The 19,328-nt window shown below is 38.4% G+C and overlaps 2 protein-coding genes and 1 pseudogene across 2 annotated transcripts; 2 read left to right on the forward strand and 1 right to left on the reverse strand.

Moving 5' to 3' along the window:
• The first annotated feature begins 7,320 nt into the window (after positions 1 to 7,320).
• Positions 7,321 to 8,039, forward strand: LOC123471398. Its single transcript, XM_045172633.1, has 3 exons — positions 7,321 to 7,621; positions 7,691 to 7,963; positions 8,022 to 8,039. The coding sequence occupies exons 1-3, from the start codon at positions 7,457 to 7,459 to the stop codon at positions 8,037 to 8,039; spliced, it is 456 nt and encodes a 151-aa protein (XP_045028568.1). The 5' UTR covers positions 7,321 to 7,456.
• LOC123471052 lies at positions 8,022 to 17,777 on the forward strand. The gene is given in 9 exon segments (XM_045171923.1): positions 8,022 to 9,346; positions 9,410 to 9,846; positions 9,928 to 10,174; positions 10,177 to 10,245; positions 10,248 to 10,279; positions 10,349 to 10,416; positions 10,418 to 12,893; positions 12,896 to 13,435; positions 13,507 to 17,777. Coding segments are annotated over 9 exon segments (5,760 nt in total). The 5' UTR covers positions 8,022 to 8,061; the 3' UTR covers positions 14,113 to 17,777.
• LOC123471399 lies at positions 16,547 to 18,817 on the reverse strand (annotated as a pseudogene).
• Positions 18,818 to 19,328: the final 511 nt, after the last annotated feature.

Consider the following 19,328-nt stretch of genomic DNA (forward strand, 5'->3'; position numbering starts at 1 on the left):
AATTCTAATGTTTTTTTCATAAGCTCCCATGACGCTAATTTGGGACAGCAAACTGGAAACTAAATGGCTCGTTATTATTTTAAGTTGCGTTTGTATATTATCAGCATCTGTGGCGTAGTCGTAAGGCGTTCGCTTGTCAACTCGAAGGTTGGATGTTCGAAACTGCTTACGGGCTATCGATCATGTCTTTTACTAGATTCTAGATTTTTTTTTCACATATTAAGAGATATTTTTTAATCATCAAATACTCCCTAAACTGACACAATAACAGCAATTGTTTGTAATAAATAGATTCGTTTCGGTTTCCTCTACAATATTATAGATTTTTTTACTAAAATCATGCGAGAAAAATTATTTAACTTGTGTTTGCAATTGTAATGTTTTTTACATAAGCTCCCATGACGCTAATTTGGGACAGCAAACTGTACACAAAATGGTTCGCTAATGTTTTAAGTTAAGTATTGCATTTATCAGCCTCTGTGGCGTAGTCGTAAGGTGTTGGCTTGCAAACTCTGTGGTTAAAGGTTCAAAACTTCTTACGGTCTTTCTCTTAGATATTTTTCTTGATTCTAGATTTTTTTTCCAAATATTTAGAGATATTTTTTAAGCATCAAATACTCCCTAAACTGACACAATAACAGCAAGTGTTTGTGATAAATAGATTCGTTTCAGTTTCCTCTACAATATAATTGATTTTTTAACTAAAACTATACGAGAGAAATTATTTAATTTGTGTTTGCAATTGCAATGTTTTTTACATAAGCTCCCATGACGCTAATTTGGGACAGCAAACTGTACACTAAATGGCTCGTTATTATTTTAAGTTACGTTTCCTTCATGTCAGCAACTGTGGCTCAGTCGTAAGGCGTTGGCCTGCAAACTCGGGGGTTGAAGGTTCAAAACGGTTTCTAGACCATCTTTTTGGTTTTTTTTTTTCTAGAATTTTTTTCACATGTTTAGAGATTATTTTTAATCGTCAAATACTCCCTAAACTGACACAATAACAGCAAGTGTTTGTGATAAATAGATTCGCTTAAGTTTCTTCTACAACATTATTGATTTTTTTACTAAAATCATGTGAGAAAAATTATTTTACTTGTGTTTGTAATTCTAATGTTTTTTACATAAGCTCCCATGACGCTAATTTGGGACAGCAAACTGTACACTAAATGGCTCGTTATTATTTTAAGCAAGGTATTTTATTTATCAGCAACTGTGGCGTAGTCGTAAGGCGTTGGATTGCGAACTCTGTGGTTAAAGGTTCAAGACTTCTTACAATCTATCTCTTAGGTATTTTTCTTGATTCTAGATTTTTTTTTCAAATATTAAGAGATATTTTTTAATCATCAAATACTCCCTAAACTGACACAATAACAGCAATTGTTTGTGATAAATAGATTCGTTTCAGTTTCCTCTACAATATTATAGATTTTTTTACTAAAATCATGCGAGAAAAATTATTTAATCTGCGTTTGCAATTGCAATGTTTTTTTACATAAGCTCCCATGACGCTAATTTGGGACAGCAAACTGTACACTAAATGGCTCGATATTATTTTAAGTTACGTATATTATTTATCAGCCTCTGTGGCGTAGTCGTAAAGCATTGGCCTGCAAACTCGGTGGTTGAAGGTTCAAAACTTCTTACCGATTATCTCTTAGGTGTTTTTCTTGACTCTAGATTTTTCCCCCCACATATTTAGAGATATTTTTTAATCATCAAAGACTCTTTAAACTGACACAATAACAGCAAGTGTTTGTGATGAATAGATTCGTTTCAGTTTCCTCTACAATATTATTGATTTTTTAAATGAAATCATGCGAGAAAAATTACTTAACTTCTGTTTGCAATTGTTATGTTTTTTACATAAGCCCCCATGACACTAATTTGGGACAGCAAACTGTATACTAAATGGCTCGTTATTATTTTAAGTTACGTTTTCTAAACATCAGTAACTGTGGCGCAGTCGTAAGGCGTTTGCTTGCAAACTCGGGGGTTGAAGGTTCAAAACTGTTTCTGGACCATCTCTTAGGTTTTTTTTTGTTATATATTTTTTTTTACTTTTTTAGAGATTATTTTTAATCCTCAAATACTCCCTAAACTGACACAATAACAGCAAGTTTTTGTGGTAAATAGATTCGCTTAAGTTTCCTCTACAATATAATAGATTTTTTTACTAAAATCATGTGAGAAAAATTATTTAACTTGTGTTTGCAATTCTAATGTTTTTTTCATAAGCTCCCATGACGCTAATTTGGGACAGCAAACTGGAAACTAAATGGCTCGTTATTATTTTAAGTTGCGTTTGTATATTATCAGCATCTGTGGCGTAGTCGTAAGGCGTTCGCTTGTCAACTCGAAGGTTGGATGTTCGAAACTGCTTACGGGCTATCGATCATGTCTTTTACTAGATTCTAGATTTTTTTTTTCACATATTAAGAGATATTTTTTAATCATCAAATACTCCCTAAACTGACACAATAACAGCAATTGTTTGTAATAAATAGATTCGTTTCGGTTTCCTCTACAATATTATAGATTTTTTTACTAAAATCATGCGAGAAAAATTATTTAACTTGTGTTTGCAATTGTAATGTTTTTTACATAAGCTCCCATGACGCTAATTTGGGACAGCAAACTGTACACAAAATGGTTCGCTAATGTTTTAAGTTAAGTATTGCATTTATCAGCCTCTGTGGCGTAGTCGTAAGGTGTTGGCTTGCAAACTCTGTGGTTAAAGGTTCAAAACTTCTTACGGTCTTTCTCTTAGATATTTTTCTTGATTCTAGATTTTTTTTCCAAATATTTAGAGATATTTTTTAAGCATCAAATACTCCCTAAACTGACACAATAACAGCAAGTGTTTGTGATAAATAGATTCGTTTCAGTTTCCTCTACAATATAATTGATTTTTTAACTAAAACTATACGAGAGAAATTATTTAATTTGTGTTTGCAATTGCAATGTTTTTTACATAAGCTCCCATGACGCTAATTTGGGACAGCAAACTGTACACTAAATGGCTCGTTATTATTTTAAGTTACGTTTCCTTCATGTCAGCAACTGTGGCTCAGTCGTAAGGCGTTGGCCTGCAAACTCGGGGGTTGAAGGTTCAAAACGGTTTCTAGACCATCTTTTTGGTTTTTTTTTTTCTAGAATTTTTTTCACATGTTTAGAGATTATTTTTAATCGTCAAATACTCCCTAAACTGACACAATAACAGCAAGTGTTTGTGATAAATAGATTCGCTTAAGTTTCTTCTACAACATTATTGATTTTTTTACTAAAATCATGTGAGAAAAATTATTTTACTTGTGTTTGTAATTCTAATGTTTTTTACATAAGCTCCCATGACGCTAATTTGGGACAGCAAACTGTACACTAAATGGCTCGTTATTATTTTAAGCAAGGTATTTTATTTATCAGCAACTGTGGCGTAGTCGTAAGGCGTTGGATTGCGAACTCTGTGGTTAAAGGTTCAAGACTTCTTACCGTCTATCTCTTAGGTATTTTTCTTGATTCTAGATTTTTTTTCAAATATTAAGAGATATTTTTTAATCATCAAATACTCCCTAAACTGACACAATAACAGCAATTGTTTGTGATAAATAGATTCGTTTCAGTTTCCTCTACAATATTATAGATTTTTTTACTAAAATCATGCGAGAAAAATTATTTAATCTGCGTTTGCAATTGCAATGTTTTTTTACATAAGCTCCCATGACGCTAATTTGGGACAGCAAACTGTACACTAAATGGCTCGATATTATTTTAAGTTACGTTGATTATTTATCTGCCACTGTGGCGTAGTCGTAAAGCATTGGCTTGCAAACTCGGTCGTTGAAGGTTCAATACTTCTTACGGACTATAACTTAGGTGTTTTTCTTGACTCTAGATTTTTTTCCCCACTTTTTTGGAGATATTTTTTAATCATCAAAGACTCCCTAAAATGACACAATAACAGCAAGTGTTTGTGATGAATAGATTCGTTTCAGTTTCCTCTACAATATTATTGATTTTTTAAATGAAATCATGCGAGAAAAATTAATTAACTTCTGTTTGCAATTGTAATGTTTTTTACATAAGCTCCCATGACGCTAATTTGGGACACCAAACTGTACACTAAATGGCTCGGTATTGTTTTAAGTTACGTTGTTTATTTATCAGCATCTGTGGCGTAGTTGTAAGGCGTTGGTTTGCTAACTCAGTGGTTGAAGGTTCGATACCTCTTACGGACTTTCTCGTAAGTCTTTTTCTTGATTCTAGATTTTTTCCCCACATATTTAGAAATATTTTTTAATCATCAAATACTTCCTAAAATGACACAATAACAGCAAGTGTTTGTGATAAAAAGATTCGCTTAAGTTTCGTCTACAATATAATTGATTTTTTTACTAAAATCATGCGAGAAAAATTATTTAATTTGTGTTTGCAATTGCAATGTTTTTTACATAAGCTCCCATGACGCTAATTTGGGACAGCAAACTGTACGCTAAATGACTCTTTATTGTTTTAAGACACATTTTTAAAATACATTAGTTGTGGCGCAGTCGTAAGGCGTTGGATTGCAAACTCGTTGGTTGATGGTTCAAAACTGTGTAGGGATAATCTCTGGGTGCTTTTTTTTATTCTAGATTTTTATCACATTTTTAGAGAAATTTTTTAATCATTAAGACTCCTTAATCTGACACAATAACAGCAAGTGTTTGGGATAAATAGATTCGTTTCAGTTTCCTTTACAATATTATTGATTTTTTAACTAAAATCATGTGAAAAAAATTATTTAACTTGTGGTTGTAATTCTAATGTTTTTTACATAAGCTCCCATGACGCTAATTTGGGACAGTAGACCACATACTAAATGACATGTATACATGTTATAGTTTATTATTAAAGTTCGTCAACCGTGGCATAGTCATAAGACGTTTGACTGCCAACATGATGGTCGATGGTTCTATACTATTTACATGCCAGTTACGAATTATATTTTCTATATTTTTTAAAATCACTTTTGTGAGGTATTTTTGAATCGTCAAATAACACTTAAACCAACACGATTTTTTAAAATTTTTTTAGATTTATAGATTCGTTTCAGAATCTTTAACAGAACTGATAAATGTTTCACTTAAATTATGGGACAATACCCGTCTAACCTGCGAATGGAATTCTCATGTTTTTTACATTTGCGCTCGTGACGCTAATTTGGGACAGCAGACTACATATTACATGACACGTTACATTTTTGCAACACGTTTTGTGAATGGTGGCTCAGTCGCAAGACGACGGAGTTGCAATCTAAAGTACGATGGTTCAAAACATATTGGGGCTTTCTTATTTTTCATTTTTTACTAAAATATGGCTTACATCACATTTTTTGAGATAATATTCAATCGTCTAACACACCTAAAACTAACGCAATATAAAAAAATATTGGGAGTAATATATTCCTTATAGTTCCCTCTACAAGTTTGAGGAATTTGTCGAAAACATTTATTTATGGTGTCGGCATCCAGGTTCGAACCACGATCCTTACGAACAAGAGGCCAGTGCTTTACCTCTGAGCTACCCGTCTCTTGTTGAAAAGATGTGTACATTTAGACCATTTTTCAATTAAAACCCCAAAATGCAGTCAAAAATTTTGTTGTACGGGATATTATCGGACTTTAGAAGACGGACTGTTGCACAACAAAGAAAACAATTAAAGAAACATTTATGTTATTAAACCAATTCGAAGGCTTGAACCAGAACCCGTTCGTCTCAAGAGCCAAGCACTTATCCACAGTGCTAACCTAGTAGCACTACAAAAAAAAATTTTGCCATCCAATGCACTCCGAAAAGTGTGTCCTAAATTAGCGCGTTTGCTTAACACGCAATCATATGGGGCAAAGACGGGATAAAAAAGCATGTTTAATAAATATTTTTACTTAAACATTAAGACTTATATGTAAATTCCTATTACGCCGAGTTAAGGCGACATGGAAAATGTGAAAAGGACGGAGATTTCAGAAAAATCTACAAATAAATATGTGTCCCAATAAGGGACAACATGTTCAAAAATAAATGTCGTTTACGTAGCTCATAAGATGAAAAAAATTACTAAATTGTCTTTAAAAATATGTCAAGTTTATTAGCTTTGAAGTTACGAAAAAAATTGTAAAAGGAGATAGCTTTAAATTTTTTAAAGTTTCGAGGATGAAGCCAGATTTGAATCTAAGTCCCAAAAATATTTTTTCATTATTTTGGTCAAAAGGATGCAAAAAAACATGAAAACATTAGATATCAATCGATTTCTTTTTTAATTCTGCGTCGATTGATATAAATATATCGCAAAAAAAATTTTTTTGCGTTTTTTGAAAAAATCGGTGTCCCAAATTAGCGTCGGCTGTCCCAAATTAGCAGGAATCGGGGTTTTTTCTTTTTCCACATATTGAAATAAAAATAGTATTTTATGGGACAGACTTACACTTATTTGGTAGAACTTTTAATTCTCTTTCTTTTGATATTATTAGTAAAAAGGTTTGCTTAATATTACCTTAGATATATCTGTTGCCCTCTAAGTATCTGCCAACAGATAGTACACTCCCAGGTTTTTCGCCCGTAAGCAAAACTTACAGATTTCAATTACCGTTTTCTCGGGTTATATTATGATTTATAATTTGTCCTTTGGACGAATTGCATAACCCTCATTTTAGTTTATAATTCGCCTATTAGATATTTCAGTAGACCCTCCATCGGAATTTTATTCGTGAAATGAAAAAAATTGTATCCTTTGTCCCAAATTAGCAGGAACCGGGCCGGTGTCCCAATTCGCTCTTTTACCCTATTTTTCTTTCCGATTCTCACGTGATTCACTGATTTTCAAAGTGGCCTAGCAAGTAAAAAAGTACTTATAGTTTTAGACTTATTTTTTTTTTTCGATATTCATGAGGTTGCAAGGTGATGAGGACAACCAGGAGACAAGTAATCAGAAGAAACCTGTTTCAATGCAAATCAAACTTCAGAACCGTGTCTAGATCGATATCATTCTAATTTTGGCGTTCCTTTCCAAATTCTAACTGTTTCAACAACAGGGCTGGTACTACTCACGGTTTTGTGAATATCTTAACAGCAACTAAAGAGTTTGCAAACTGCTTTGGTATTTCAGGATGCCATCGAATTTGTAACAGTTATTTCTAAGACGATATCAGGATTGTCCCGTTTGTTTGGTTTCAGATTGCACCTAGTATAATATAATGATTAACAGATGGCGTTTGTGTCAGAGGGTTACATCGGGTTCATGGGGGCATGTTAGACGTTAAATAACAATATTGCTAGGTAAAAGAAGGCAATGATCTTTAATTTGAGCTGAGCAATGTCGATCATTTAACCGTTGTAATAACTTTTGTCTTAATTGTATTTTTTAGTTTCTTTCTTCCGGATATTTTTAAAATATACAGCCTTGATTTTACCGGTCGAAATGAACGACTGTTTTAAAGGAGATGTTGAGGAGGCCATACAAACTCATCTTGATATTCTGTCAGAAAAATCTCAGTTTGCTGTAAGTTTAAAACAGGATAAAGGGTTGTTCAACAAAATAAGCATCCTGCATCTTACTGATATTGATGTTCCAGTGTCCCTAAATGTGAGTGAATAGTTGTTTTTCTTTGTTCTTTCAAGATTTCCCCCTAAAGTTCAATGTTTTGAAATTTAGAATGTGTCGAAGCTTGTTCAAGCTGCTTCCAAGAGCAGTCCAGAAGCAAAAAGTTCTCCTTGTGTAAAGTATGGACAAATGTGGCAGATCCGTCAGTGTGAGGCACTTAAAGCTCAAAGTGAAAAGTGGTCTGACCTTTTACCAGAGTTAACAAACAAAATGTTATTACTCATGGGCCTAAACCCTTTGGTTGTAAAGGTCAAAACCATCTTACGAGACTTTTTCATTTGTGGTACTGATGGCTTAGCAAAATTTTGTTTCAAGAAGAGAATGGTACTAATTTTCTATTTTTAGTAATTTTAGAAGTGAAACTTACTCTTATTCTTTACAGCTGGATTTATTAAGATGATTTTACAAATCCCTGTTGAGGGATGATCCATGAAGAAGGCCGGATCAAAGTGGAACTTAACGAAAAAATACAGTTGTTCAACGTCTGTGAAGATAGTGATCGTCATTACCACGTGACGGCTTTCTATTCCGACTGCGACCATCAACTGGAAAAGGTGACGTTTGGCTGGCGGTTGGCCATGGTCTTTGACTTGGTATTCGAGGAGAAAATGGTTCATAACCCCTTATGCCCACCAGCGAATCTCCATTCCTTTCTAGCCGTCGGTCACATTCAAGAGACTTTAGCGCAATGGGCCACGAATGAGAATGATTACCCCAGTATGCTAGCCTTAGTACTTGATCACCGCTACAGTTCAACTCAGCTCAATTTTCATAGCCTGAAAGGCAGGGATCATCTTTTGACCGGACTGCTCCGATCTGTTGATAGTATCAATACGTATCTGAGTCACTTTCAAGCGCATGAACGTAGCATTACCCTCTCGGACCAAGAAGACAGTGAGAACACGGATTCAGACTGTACCATTACCCTCTCGGACCAAGAAGACAGTGAGAACACGGATTCAGACTGTACCAATTCCATCTGCATCTGCTGCGTTACCAAAGGTTGTAGCTGTCAGAAACGGGTGCGTCGGAGAGCCGAGTCACAACCTAACCTGAGAAATGGTGTCAAGATTCTTAGCCTGACAGGTGTGGATGGCAAAACAATGGAATGCATCCCAATCGATGTCGACCTCGATTCGGAAATGATTCTTTTCAACCGAAATGTGCACAACATCCGTCCCAATGTAACCGTCTTCGACTGTGATAATATGGAATATGATATCCCCGACGGCCATACAGAATTGGGCCTGTTGCGTTGGTTACGGGAGTGCCAGTATGACGCAGTGACTGGGCCGATAGAACAATTCCAGCTTGCTAAATACGAAATAGAGCAGCGGTTTGAAAAGAACAAATGCCGTGTCATTTTCGTTGTGCACGTCGATCCTCGGCCTGTGAGCATGCACTGGGTGTTTTCCTTTGGTGATTGTTGGGATTATTGTTTCGTAGATGAAGTCGTCCCTGGCGGCCAATTAGACCACCATCGGATCTCGCTAGGCAAATTCGTCAAATCGCCTTCCGACCAAACTTTGTCGAGTTTTATTGTGGAAATGTCAACTGAATCCTTCAAGTCGTTATTACTCGAAATGCTCGGCCCAGTTTTGCAGACAAGTCTAGCCACATTACGGGCCAGCTTGGGACAATTTTACAGCGGGGTCCGAATAGCATTAGGACTGCCAAACAACAAAACCTTGATAAAATTGATGAAAGGTAAATTGGACTTTGCCCATTTTAAGAAAATGTTTTATTTAACATGCTTTTTTTTTTTATTAGAATGTTTGCTGGCCCAACTGAATGACAGCGGGATAACCTGGAATGTAGTCGATGCAGTGAGCGATCCAAGTTTTGATTCTTCTTCTTCGCTAACGGAGGGCCTCTGGGGTGTTTTCAAGCACAAAATTAGCAACCCTCTTGCACACTTTTTACTTATCAGTGATATTTGGCGTATTACTGATCTGCCCTCCTCCATGTTATGGTGTGACTTTGTTATCGCGAATTATCCCGACCGTTTGATGTCGCTCAACTCTTCCGACACTCCCCCTCAAATTCCTGTTGGATTTCGATCCTGCACTCAACCATTTGGTCGATTGCTAGCATCTTTCAACATGAATTACGCCCAACGCACAGAACCACGTCTCAATGGACCGCTTCGATGGCTCTTAGAGCGTATCGCCAAAAACGAAGATGAAAATTCGCAAGAGATAAAAGAGGTATGTATGCAACTAAACGAAAGCCTTTTGTTTCGCCAGAAAACTACAACATTCTTTATTCTTATTTTTGTTGTATTCAAGGCATACTTTCTTGATTGGTTTTTGCTTCGAATTCCACCACATTTGCACCGTTGCTTGCGAAAAGTGCCGCTGTCGAAGATGAGTTATCTTGTTGACAATCTGTTTGAAGAACCAGCCATGTTTTTCCTTGATTGGGAGCATTGTGAAGCAGATGTAATTGCAGCCCTTGAGCTGGCTAGCATTGCCTCTTTTGCCACGGCTGATAAGATTGACTTCTGGAGCGAGGCTACGGGCAGGATGCGCAATTGGAAATTTTTACCGAAACAGCAGCTCGGCTATCCTTAGAAACATTGGCTTCAGCCGACGTTATGAAGTCCCATAAAAATTCATGCAATCAATTTCTTCGATTGAAGTATTTATTAGTAATCTTTTAATCTGTGCTGCTCTAATTAAAATGTTTATTTTTTTTATTTTAGTTAAGTTCGGCGCTTACAAACCTACTGGATTGCGTGAAAGATTTGCCACAGCTTTGGCTTGGTTTGAGAATCACGAAACGTATCTTGGTCTTTGATCCAGATTCGGACATCAGACTTCCAGAACTACAGGTTTCTGCACCTCACAGACTATTTGATAGCCTGACAGATTTAGTCATTACATCTGTCATCCGACCAAGGCTGGCTAGTGATGGCCAAGGAAGACGATTTGTCCGACAAGCTGACTTGTACGCCTTGCTAAAGAGCACGTCGTCCTGTAGTTCTCCCGAAGAGCTTTCAAAAATCCTAGGAGAGTGTCCTACCACCAATTCGATCGTATTACGAGAAGATAACGTAGCTGGAAAAGATATCGACGGACATTGTTCAAGTTGCGCAAGCCCGCTTACCACAATTGAAGAAACGGAAGATGACCAGACCCATCCTGTTACTCATTTGAGATCACCAAACGAAAAAGAGATAAATTCCCTCTTCGAAGATCACCAAAAATTCATGTTTTTCTTTGAGCGTGTCGCTGAGTTGTTCATCCAACAGCGAAAAAACAATCCGCGTGATATCCAAGATTTTCTGCAGTATCTTTTAAGTTCCGATTCCCGTCTGCGAGTCTCATGGCGTTTCATGACCGTTATCGTACGCACGGTTTTGTCAACTCGTTCTGGCAAAAAAGTTATGGATGACCTTCTCTTAACCATTCGATGCAACCGGCCGTCTGGCGAATTTAATGTTAATGCCCACAATTTGTTACGTGCCTTACTCGCGTGTGCCGACCAAGATATCCGGAACAACCAGGACGCCGAACCAGGTTTTGATTTGATTGAAGCTGCCATGACAAGAGATTGGACGGTTGATCGCATTCAACGACTAGCTAACATTCGAAAGCAAATAGCTGAAGTTGAAAATGGAATAGGGGATGTTATCGCAGAATGGTCTGGTTGGCGGAAAAACCAGAATGACCAAGCCCTCACGGATTCTTTGCTGTTCTTCATCTTGCGTTTCTACTCTGATGAAGGAGACCAAACACGACTGAGCCGAATGTTCCGCAATCCAAGAATAGCTGAAGAACTAAATCACCACAAGGTTGTTAACAGTTTCATCAAGACTTTATCTCCGCTCTCGCTAGGTTTCGATCTACAACCTGCTGCCACTACAGCCAATGTATTCCAAGAGCGCTTGTTGGATGGAGATCGTTTTGGCACTGGGGCATTCGAGCATTATCCTGCACTACGCGAAATCCAACCCGATTGGGCTCCTTTCATCGCTCGACTCGCGTATCACGCGTATGATATCTTCCAAACCAAACATTTCCGCTTGCTAAGAGAAATGGCTACCAATCTGGTTGCTACGTCGCAATATCTTCTTCCGGGCATTGACAATCATCCTTATTTGCCCAGCTTTACATTGGAGGCGATGCGCTGGTTTGTTTGTAACTGTGGAACATTGAATTGTGTCGGGAACTGTGGAAATCCCACGCCAGCATCCATTTGCATCAATTGTCGCGTGGCCCTTAGTCAAGCCGCTCACCATCCACGAGCTGGAGTTCGACGAGCAACCGCTAGAGACTTTCAGCCACCGACTGGGATTCACGTAACTCGAGCTGCCACCCGTACTCCAACTTTTGCTGCGAGAAACTGTTCACCGGTCGTCACCCGATTTGCACTCCTGCTGAATTCGTTGGCACTGATGAATGCTGCTTTAAATCCACGAACAGAACAACACGCCATTGCTCATCTACTGCTGACGCTTCCACTTGCCGAACGTCAGCGTGTTGAAAATCGTCAATCATTAATTCAGCTCCTGTCGAATCATATAATCGTCCATCTAGACCTACTCTGCCAGCTATTAGTGGCATCTAGACCACAATTGACAATGACGGACAAGTTCCGCATTGGCCATTTGTTACTCCACAAATTACTCGCATCTCAGGACCGTTCATTTCTTACACACGCGGCCGATTTTGCTAACGGAACACAGGCAAGAGAGACTTTCGAAAATGGTCTAACAAGACTGCTGGCCCAACAAGTAAACCTAGCGGAAGAGCTCGATCAGATCGCAGGGCAATCAGATGCGGCATCGAAGGCATTTAGGCAATCCTTCCTGCACAACGAAACATCGCATTGGGCCTATGCAAGAAGAGTCTTTGCTGATCGACAAACCTTACAACTAGAACTGGCCAGGAACGGTCAGCTGCGCAAAACTCTGCCTTTCCTGAATTTGTTACTGGATGATGAAAATTGGATGCGCAAATTGAATGCGTTGCAATACCTTGGCGAAGCTTTACGTTTTGTCGCTCTCGTTCGCACTGTTTTGGCAGGAGAAATAACTCTAGAGGAAGCAAACCGTATGACCATCGCCCAGGGTTTGGAAAAAATCACGGATGTCGTTTTGCAGAAAGTAGTCCTATTAGATCGCGGGCGCCCTGTAGCGACCAGGGAACATGTGATGGATCTGTTTGAGGGTTTCAAACAGTTATGGGATCGATTCAGTCAGCTACAGAACGCGGAGAAGAAAACGTTCTTGGATTACTTTACAACCAACTTGGTTCTTGGATTACTTAACAAGTTGATGTCAGCGTTAGACCCAAAACAATACTTGATCAAGCAGCACCCCTTATTCTGATTTTGGCCGGCAGTGAACTGCCGGAGACTACGTTCAGTTGCCAACTATTGAGTCACGCTGTGGAAGCTGCTTCATCCATCGCCCTCACGGACTTCATTCAGCCGCTTTGTCGAGTAGGCTCAGGACGCGTCCGACTCTCATGTTCAAGCGCTGCAGCTTTAACTGACTTCGATGAATCACTATACGCCCACGTTTCAACCGAAGAGGTCGATAATTTTATTCGGGATCATGTCATCGACCGGTCCACTCTCAAGCTAGCTGAGTCATTTGCAATGGCGGCCATTTTAGGACCGGCTGGTAGTACCATAGCGGAAGAGTTGTCTCTTGATGTCATCCCAGAATTTTTGTTCAAAGACGATGTGGAATCGGGAAATTTTCTTGTGAGTCTGGAGAGGCGTTCTATCCCTTGGCAGCCATCTACGATACCTCCTCAACTCCAGGAACTCATCCTAGCTGATTTGGTACGTAATCACAGGAACTACATTTAAAAAGAAAGTGTTTCATGTTTCGTCATGTTTCTATGAAATTGCAGGAAAAAAATCGCTGTTTGGCCGAGGCTAGATCGGTCCTCATTTCTGTCATCACGCATCTTCATTCAAATACCGAACCACTAGTCGTTAGCAAGGTGCGGAAGAACTACATCTCCGAAGTATTGGAGGAATTGGTGCAGGCAGAAGTTTTGACAGAACGCCACATATCGAACGCCACCGTAGGCGCCCTCAACAGACATTTGAAATTGGAAGTTCGTCACGCCTTTGGTTTGCTGAAAGCCATTGTGGCGCGAATGAAAGGTGATGACATTTTCGGTGGCCGCGTTCGAGAAGGTTGGACGACGATGATACCTGAACGCCTTGCTCAACTGACGAGGCAAAAATTACGAGCCGATACCCAACCCGGTGGAATACTGGAAAGTTTGTTACAGATGGTTAACATTATATCAGGTAATCAGACGGTCCCGGTCGAGCTTACCCCCGACAAGTCTTTGTTGTATGCCATCAGACAGATCGAAGGTTCGGAATGGGATGGAATTCCCGCCGAATTGAAAATGGAGCATCTCGGCCACCTACACAACATTGTCGAATCCGTTGCCAAAAAAATAAGCCTTACGTCAATTGTTTTCTTGTCTTTCTTTTTTTAATCCAGTTTGTTTTTTTATCCGATATTACGCCAATTAAGATTAATAATTATTGATTTCTTCCTGAAATATGTGATCAAAGGTTTGGTGAAAGTCGTTCCTGGTCTAGTTTATTTGTAATTCATTTTCCTGATAGAGGGTTACAAAAATTAATAATAATAATAATTACTTTTTCATTCTGGGTTTGGCTCTTTATTCTGTAAACAGTGTTCTGCATCTATCAATACATAGTAAAAGCTGAAATGGCGAAAGGTAGTGAAGTTCACAAACCTGGACGTGTCAATATGGGTTTAGTGCAATTGCCGTTTTTTTTTTTTTTTTTTTATTCCGTTCAAGTATTGATAAGTCGTTCTGTTCATTCAACTACTATTCAATTCAACTGGTTTAAAGTATTGGTGTCACACAGTCAAGTGTATGGAGTAGGTGGTGTGACTGTGAGGATTTAGTTTTTACCGTAGGTTGAGCAGATAAAACATTTCCAGCTGGTCAGCTTATGTAATTCAGCATTTGTAAGTCAACCTAATAGAAAGATAACTTTTTCTTCTTACAATGCACAGATAATAGAAAGATTACTTTTTCTTCTTATGATGCACAGAAAATAGAAAGATAACTTTTTCTTCTTAAGATGCACAGACTCATTTGCAGTTAATGGTTCAGTTTTCCTAGTAGTAAAACAAATTGTTAGTTGAGATACAGAATTACAAACTGTGAAGCACAGGATTTCATACTAGTCTGCAGTGTACTGCCTGTGCAAACCAGACAGTCTTGCGTAGCCCTAGCATGTTGCACTTGGTCGTAATAAAATCCACACCATACAGATGGTAATTCTTAAAGTCAACTTGCTTCTGACATGCGACGCCATATTACGTCACTTCACCTATATGTTCACCTATATGTTGGAATTCTGAAAGCGTTTTGCACGAAAAATCTTTAGTTAAGAACGCTGAAAACTTCGTTTCATAATAAATTAATATTTACTATGGAAGCTTCCAAGCCGAATGTCAGTTTCGAAGATCAGCAAGATATGCGGACTCGCAGCAGAAATATTTATTTTCTCTTCTATTTTCTTTATTAAATATAAAACTCTTTTCATTTTAACATTCCATTAACGTAAACCCAACAATTCAGTAGCAGACAGACCAGCTTGTTATGCCCGAAGCCCCGAACTTTCGAAGTTCCACAGCACTCTCGCCAGATGCTAGAGGACCCCATGTTTTTATAAGTTCTGTAACATTTTGGCTGCAGATTTTCATTTATTATTAAGTATTTCCCAAGTTCAATGGAAAAGTTTTTTATTTATAACAATTAAGGTGTTCTTATTGTTAGATTTCAGGTTTTTCTTTAATGCGCAATCTTAGCGTACGTAGGTCGTAAACCAAACTGTAGCCTGTACTTTCAGAACTGTTTAGAATCCCGTTGACATTTATTTATATCGGTCTATCTTTGCAACTAGGCAATTCTCGTTAACAATTTAAAGGAGAATAAAGCTCATTTTTTGGATTTCCAAAATTTCTATTTCCGGTTTTACTTCCGGTTTTAAAATGCCTAATAAGTCCTTATTTGTTGGTCTGTCAGAAAAAAATTCGCATTTTCGTGATCCTCGTCAAATTTGGGGTTGACTCCATGTATCAGCTCAAAATACCCGAAAATCGTCAAAAATCGCAAATTTTCCTGAACCATGTTCGTGGAAAATCGCGATTTTGATCAAATCCGACTTTTGGCTGAAAACACGTCAGTCCAACCCCAAATTTGATAAGGATCACGAAAATCCTACTCGAGGATTAGGATAGGATAGGATAATTTTTTCCGGAGATATTGTCTACTTTCGGTTACTTCCGGAAAAATTTCGCGACAATCTGCAAAAAGTAAAAAATGAGCTGTATTGTTCTAACAATTTCAAATACTTTTCTCGCATGCGTTAGTGTGTGGTAGCTATTATTCCGTGTTTTCTTGCTTTCAACACTACAGGCTGATCCTACGAGCTACGACTGTTTTACCTACAAATGTTTAGCGTTTCGTGCTGCTAGTAGTTGATATTCTAGGATGTTATGCCTCAAATTGGAATTCAGCTATCATAGATTAGCACAATTCAACCACTAAATCAAGTATTGTACTTTCTCAACATTCAACGTAAAATATAGAGGCCATAATGGGGCAACCCGGGTAAGTTATTTTGGGTTCTATGCGGAAACTCTAGATGGCGTTGATGTAAAATGCAAAACATCTTACTTGTTGGCATTTCCGTTCCAAAATCCAAAGATTTGTTGTTTTCGCAATTTAAGAGTCACTATCAAAATAATTAAGTATGGCAACACAGTTAGAAAAATGTTAAAGAAATTTTGTGTAATCAGCTGACAGAACAGTGAAAATTATACGATCATCAAAAAGGAAAGACAGAAAAAAGTATTCGAAATTAATGTTGGAATTTCAAATTATCCAGTGTTTAATGACGGCGAACAAATGAATGCAAAGTAGCTGGAATCTCCTTCACGTCAAATAGAATTTGATTTTGGCGCAGGACTTGTGCTGCCAAACAACTTAGTGGCAAACGGTGTGAAGCAAAGCTTGAAGGCGAGGATCGGGCATTCTGTCAAATACTCTGTGCCATTGCCTAAAGTGCATCAGAGGTGTTTGCCTGTGCCATTGCCTAAAGTGCATCAGAGGTGTTTGCCTGTTGTAATCAGCTTGATCAATATGGCCTCCATGTTCCATGACCACCTGAGCTTGGCCAAAATCCTTAGAATACATGCTCAGCCAATGTAGAGGTGTTAATCCGTCAGCATCCGTTGCATTAGGATCAGCTCCAAGTTCCAAGAACAACCTAATTACGGCAATCTGCAACTCCTTAGAGGGTGTTTCCAAAACTTGCTCCTCTTCTATTATTCCATCTTCAAGAAGGTTCACGTCAAGGTTCAAGAAATCATCTTCAACCTCTTCTATTATTCCATCTTCAAGAAGGTTCACGTCAAGGTTCAAGAAATCATCTTCAAAACGAACCACGTCAAAATCATCATCGTTGTCGTTAGGACCGCCATTATCAACGTGGTAGCCACACGAAGAACATCCGCTAACAGATCCATCAGTTTCGCCATCATCACTAACACATGAACAAGAGTCGCTATCATCATCGTCGTCGCTATCATCATCGTCGTCGCTATAATCATCGTTGTCGCTATCATCATCATCATCTTCGCTATCATCTTCATCGCTTTCATAGGCACAATTAGGAGGTCTGCTTAAATATTGCAATGGATCTTCACAACGGCAAATCATGTGCAAGAAATTTTGGCAATCCAAACCCCATCTACGGTCGTTACGAAGGAAACGGTAGAGACAACGTTTGAATTGGTGACTTTCGTGAGCATCTAACTGTGGAAGCATCTCAACAATTAACAAGACCATCTTCAAGATGTTGCGTGCTATATCGTACGATGTGCGTAATCTACGTTCGCTATCTTGTAGACCAGTAACATAGTCACTAGCAAACTCGAAAGCAATCATTAGATTGGCAAATGTAAATTCTTCTCGATTGTCCGGTGGTCTGTCACGCAATTTTTTGAAACTATTCGTCATGTAATCAAGTACGCTGCTGGCAATGTCACTAGCCTCGAAATCCTCCCATTGATGTTGTTGAAAATACTCAAGAAAGAACAAGCCAATGCAGATCACACGGTCGTACTGCTCTTCTTTGTTATAACACATGCTAACATATTGGCAACATAAAGACTAAACAGATTGGCTCCGGGACTGATGCTGTGCATAATTCGCTGGCTAACCAAAACGCTCTGAGTAAAGAGCTGAAGGTCTGATGCGTTGATTTGCTCCAGTTGTTCTTGTGTGGTAAATTCAAATGTAAAGCCCATAGCTTTACGAGCATTGTCAGACGAAAACGGGACCTCAGGTTTGGGTATGACCTGCCATCCGTCAGTGGTCGCATTACGAAGATTAATGGCTTTTTCCCAGCAGACCAGCCCGAGCTCTCGTGTTCCGTGTATGTTGCAAAAGCACAGGTAAGTAGCTCCCAATAGTTCCAATATGTTTATCTTTTGATGTCGGTCGTTGGTGCTATAGACGATGGAACTAATCGAACTCGATGTTTGTCCAGATTGTATCTCAGCCTCAATCAGATGGGTGATTATATGTGTCTGCCCGCAAAGAATAGCTGCGAATAATGGTGGAACTTGCGGATATTCAACACCGTTCCACATAAATCGCCCATGCTGACTAACAGGTACTTGCAATTGTTGTAATAAAAATTGGACCATGCTCTTTTTCCTTGACGAGTGGCCATTAGTAGAGGTGTTTCTCCATGTTCGTTGTATGATTTTGCTAATTCAGCCGTCACTTCTGGTCCGTTCGTCTTGAAGAACATTTTTTTAATTTCTTTATCGAGCCTTTGCTTACTGCTTCGAAAAATGCTTCGCAATCCGAGTAGGTTATTGATTGCGTATCCCATCTATTACGTACTGCGGGAGAGGAGTCAGCAGTTTGCGGAACTTGACGCCAGACTTTTTGCCAAACTTTACGCATACCGCTCAGTGTATCTTGCCAAACTCGTTGCAACATGTATCGCCAAACATAACCAACCGGTGCTCGGGAATCCATTTTTGAAAAAAGGTAAAGAGTGATGATTTCGAAAGATTTATTGAGGGGACATTTCATCCGCTTATAGCCATTCTTCCATGGCACCGGCCCTCTGGCAAATTGGCATTACCTCAGAATTCCGAGTGTAGAATCAAAGTATCTGACTAAACCAACCTATGCGTTGTTGTTATGGTTGTATAGAAATGAATCGCTTATTGTTCAGTATTTTTACGCAGTAATTGTGCTAGATTTTATTGTTTATTTTTGTTTTAATTTGCAGGTGTTTTCTACTTTGGCAATGCATTATTTGACCACTAGAGTGCCACATGGTCATTACCACATTACGTAATTTGTGCGTTATGTCACTTGTGCAGTTGTTATCGGGAATTCGGGAGAAGTAAATGGTAGCCTACCACCAAAGTGAGACAACTGTTGCCGAGACCCATTCATCTTAGAGATTCTTCAAGTATTCATGTAAGTCATCCATTTAATTGATTTTCATTAGCATGCCCAACCATCCTCACAAATCGATTGTTTTTGCATTGACTAGTAGACCTACTTTGTTTTTGTTGATCGTTACCTAATTGCCTATAGTTGGTACTTTTTGGTTAGCGTTTTTTCTTTTTCTTGTCAAT

This window comes from Daphnia magna, linkage group LG4 (genome assembly GCF_020631705.1).
Source record: "Daphnia magna isolate NIES linkage group LG4, ASM2063170v1.1, whole genome shotgun sequence".
Taxonomy (NCBI): domain Eukaryota; kingdom Metazoa; phylum Arthropoda; class Branchiopoda; order Diplostraca; family Daphniidae; genus Daphnia; species Daphnia magna.

Coding starts and splice junctions, on each gene's coding strand:
- LOC123471398 (XM_045172633.1), top strand. CDS start 7,457: ATGAACGACTGTTTTAAAGGAGATGTTGAGGAGGCCATACAAACTCAT. Junction 7,622..7,690: donor ATGTTCCAGTGTCCCTAAAT/GTGAGTGAATAG, acceptor TTTGAAATTTAG/AATGTGTCGAAGCTTGTTCA.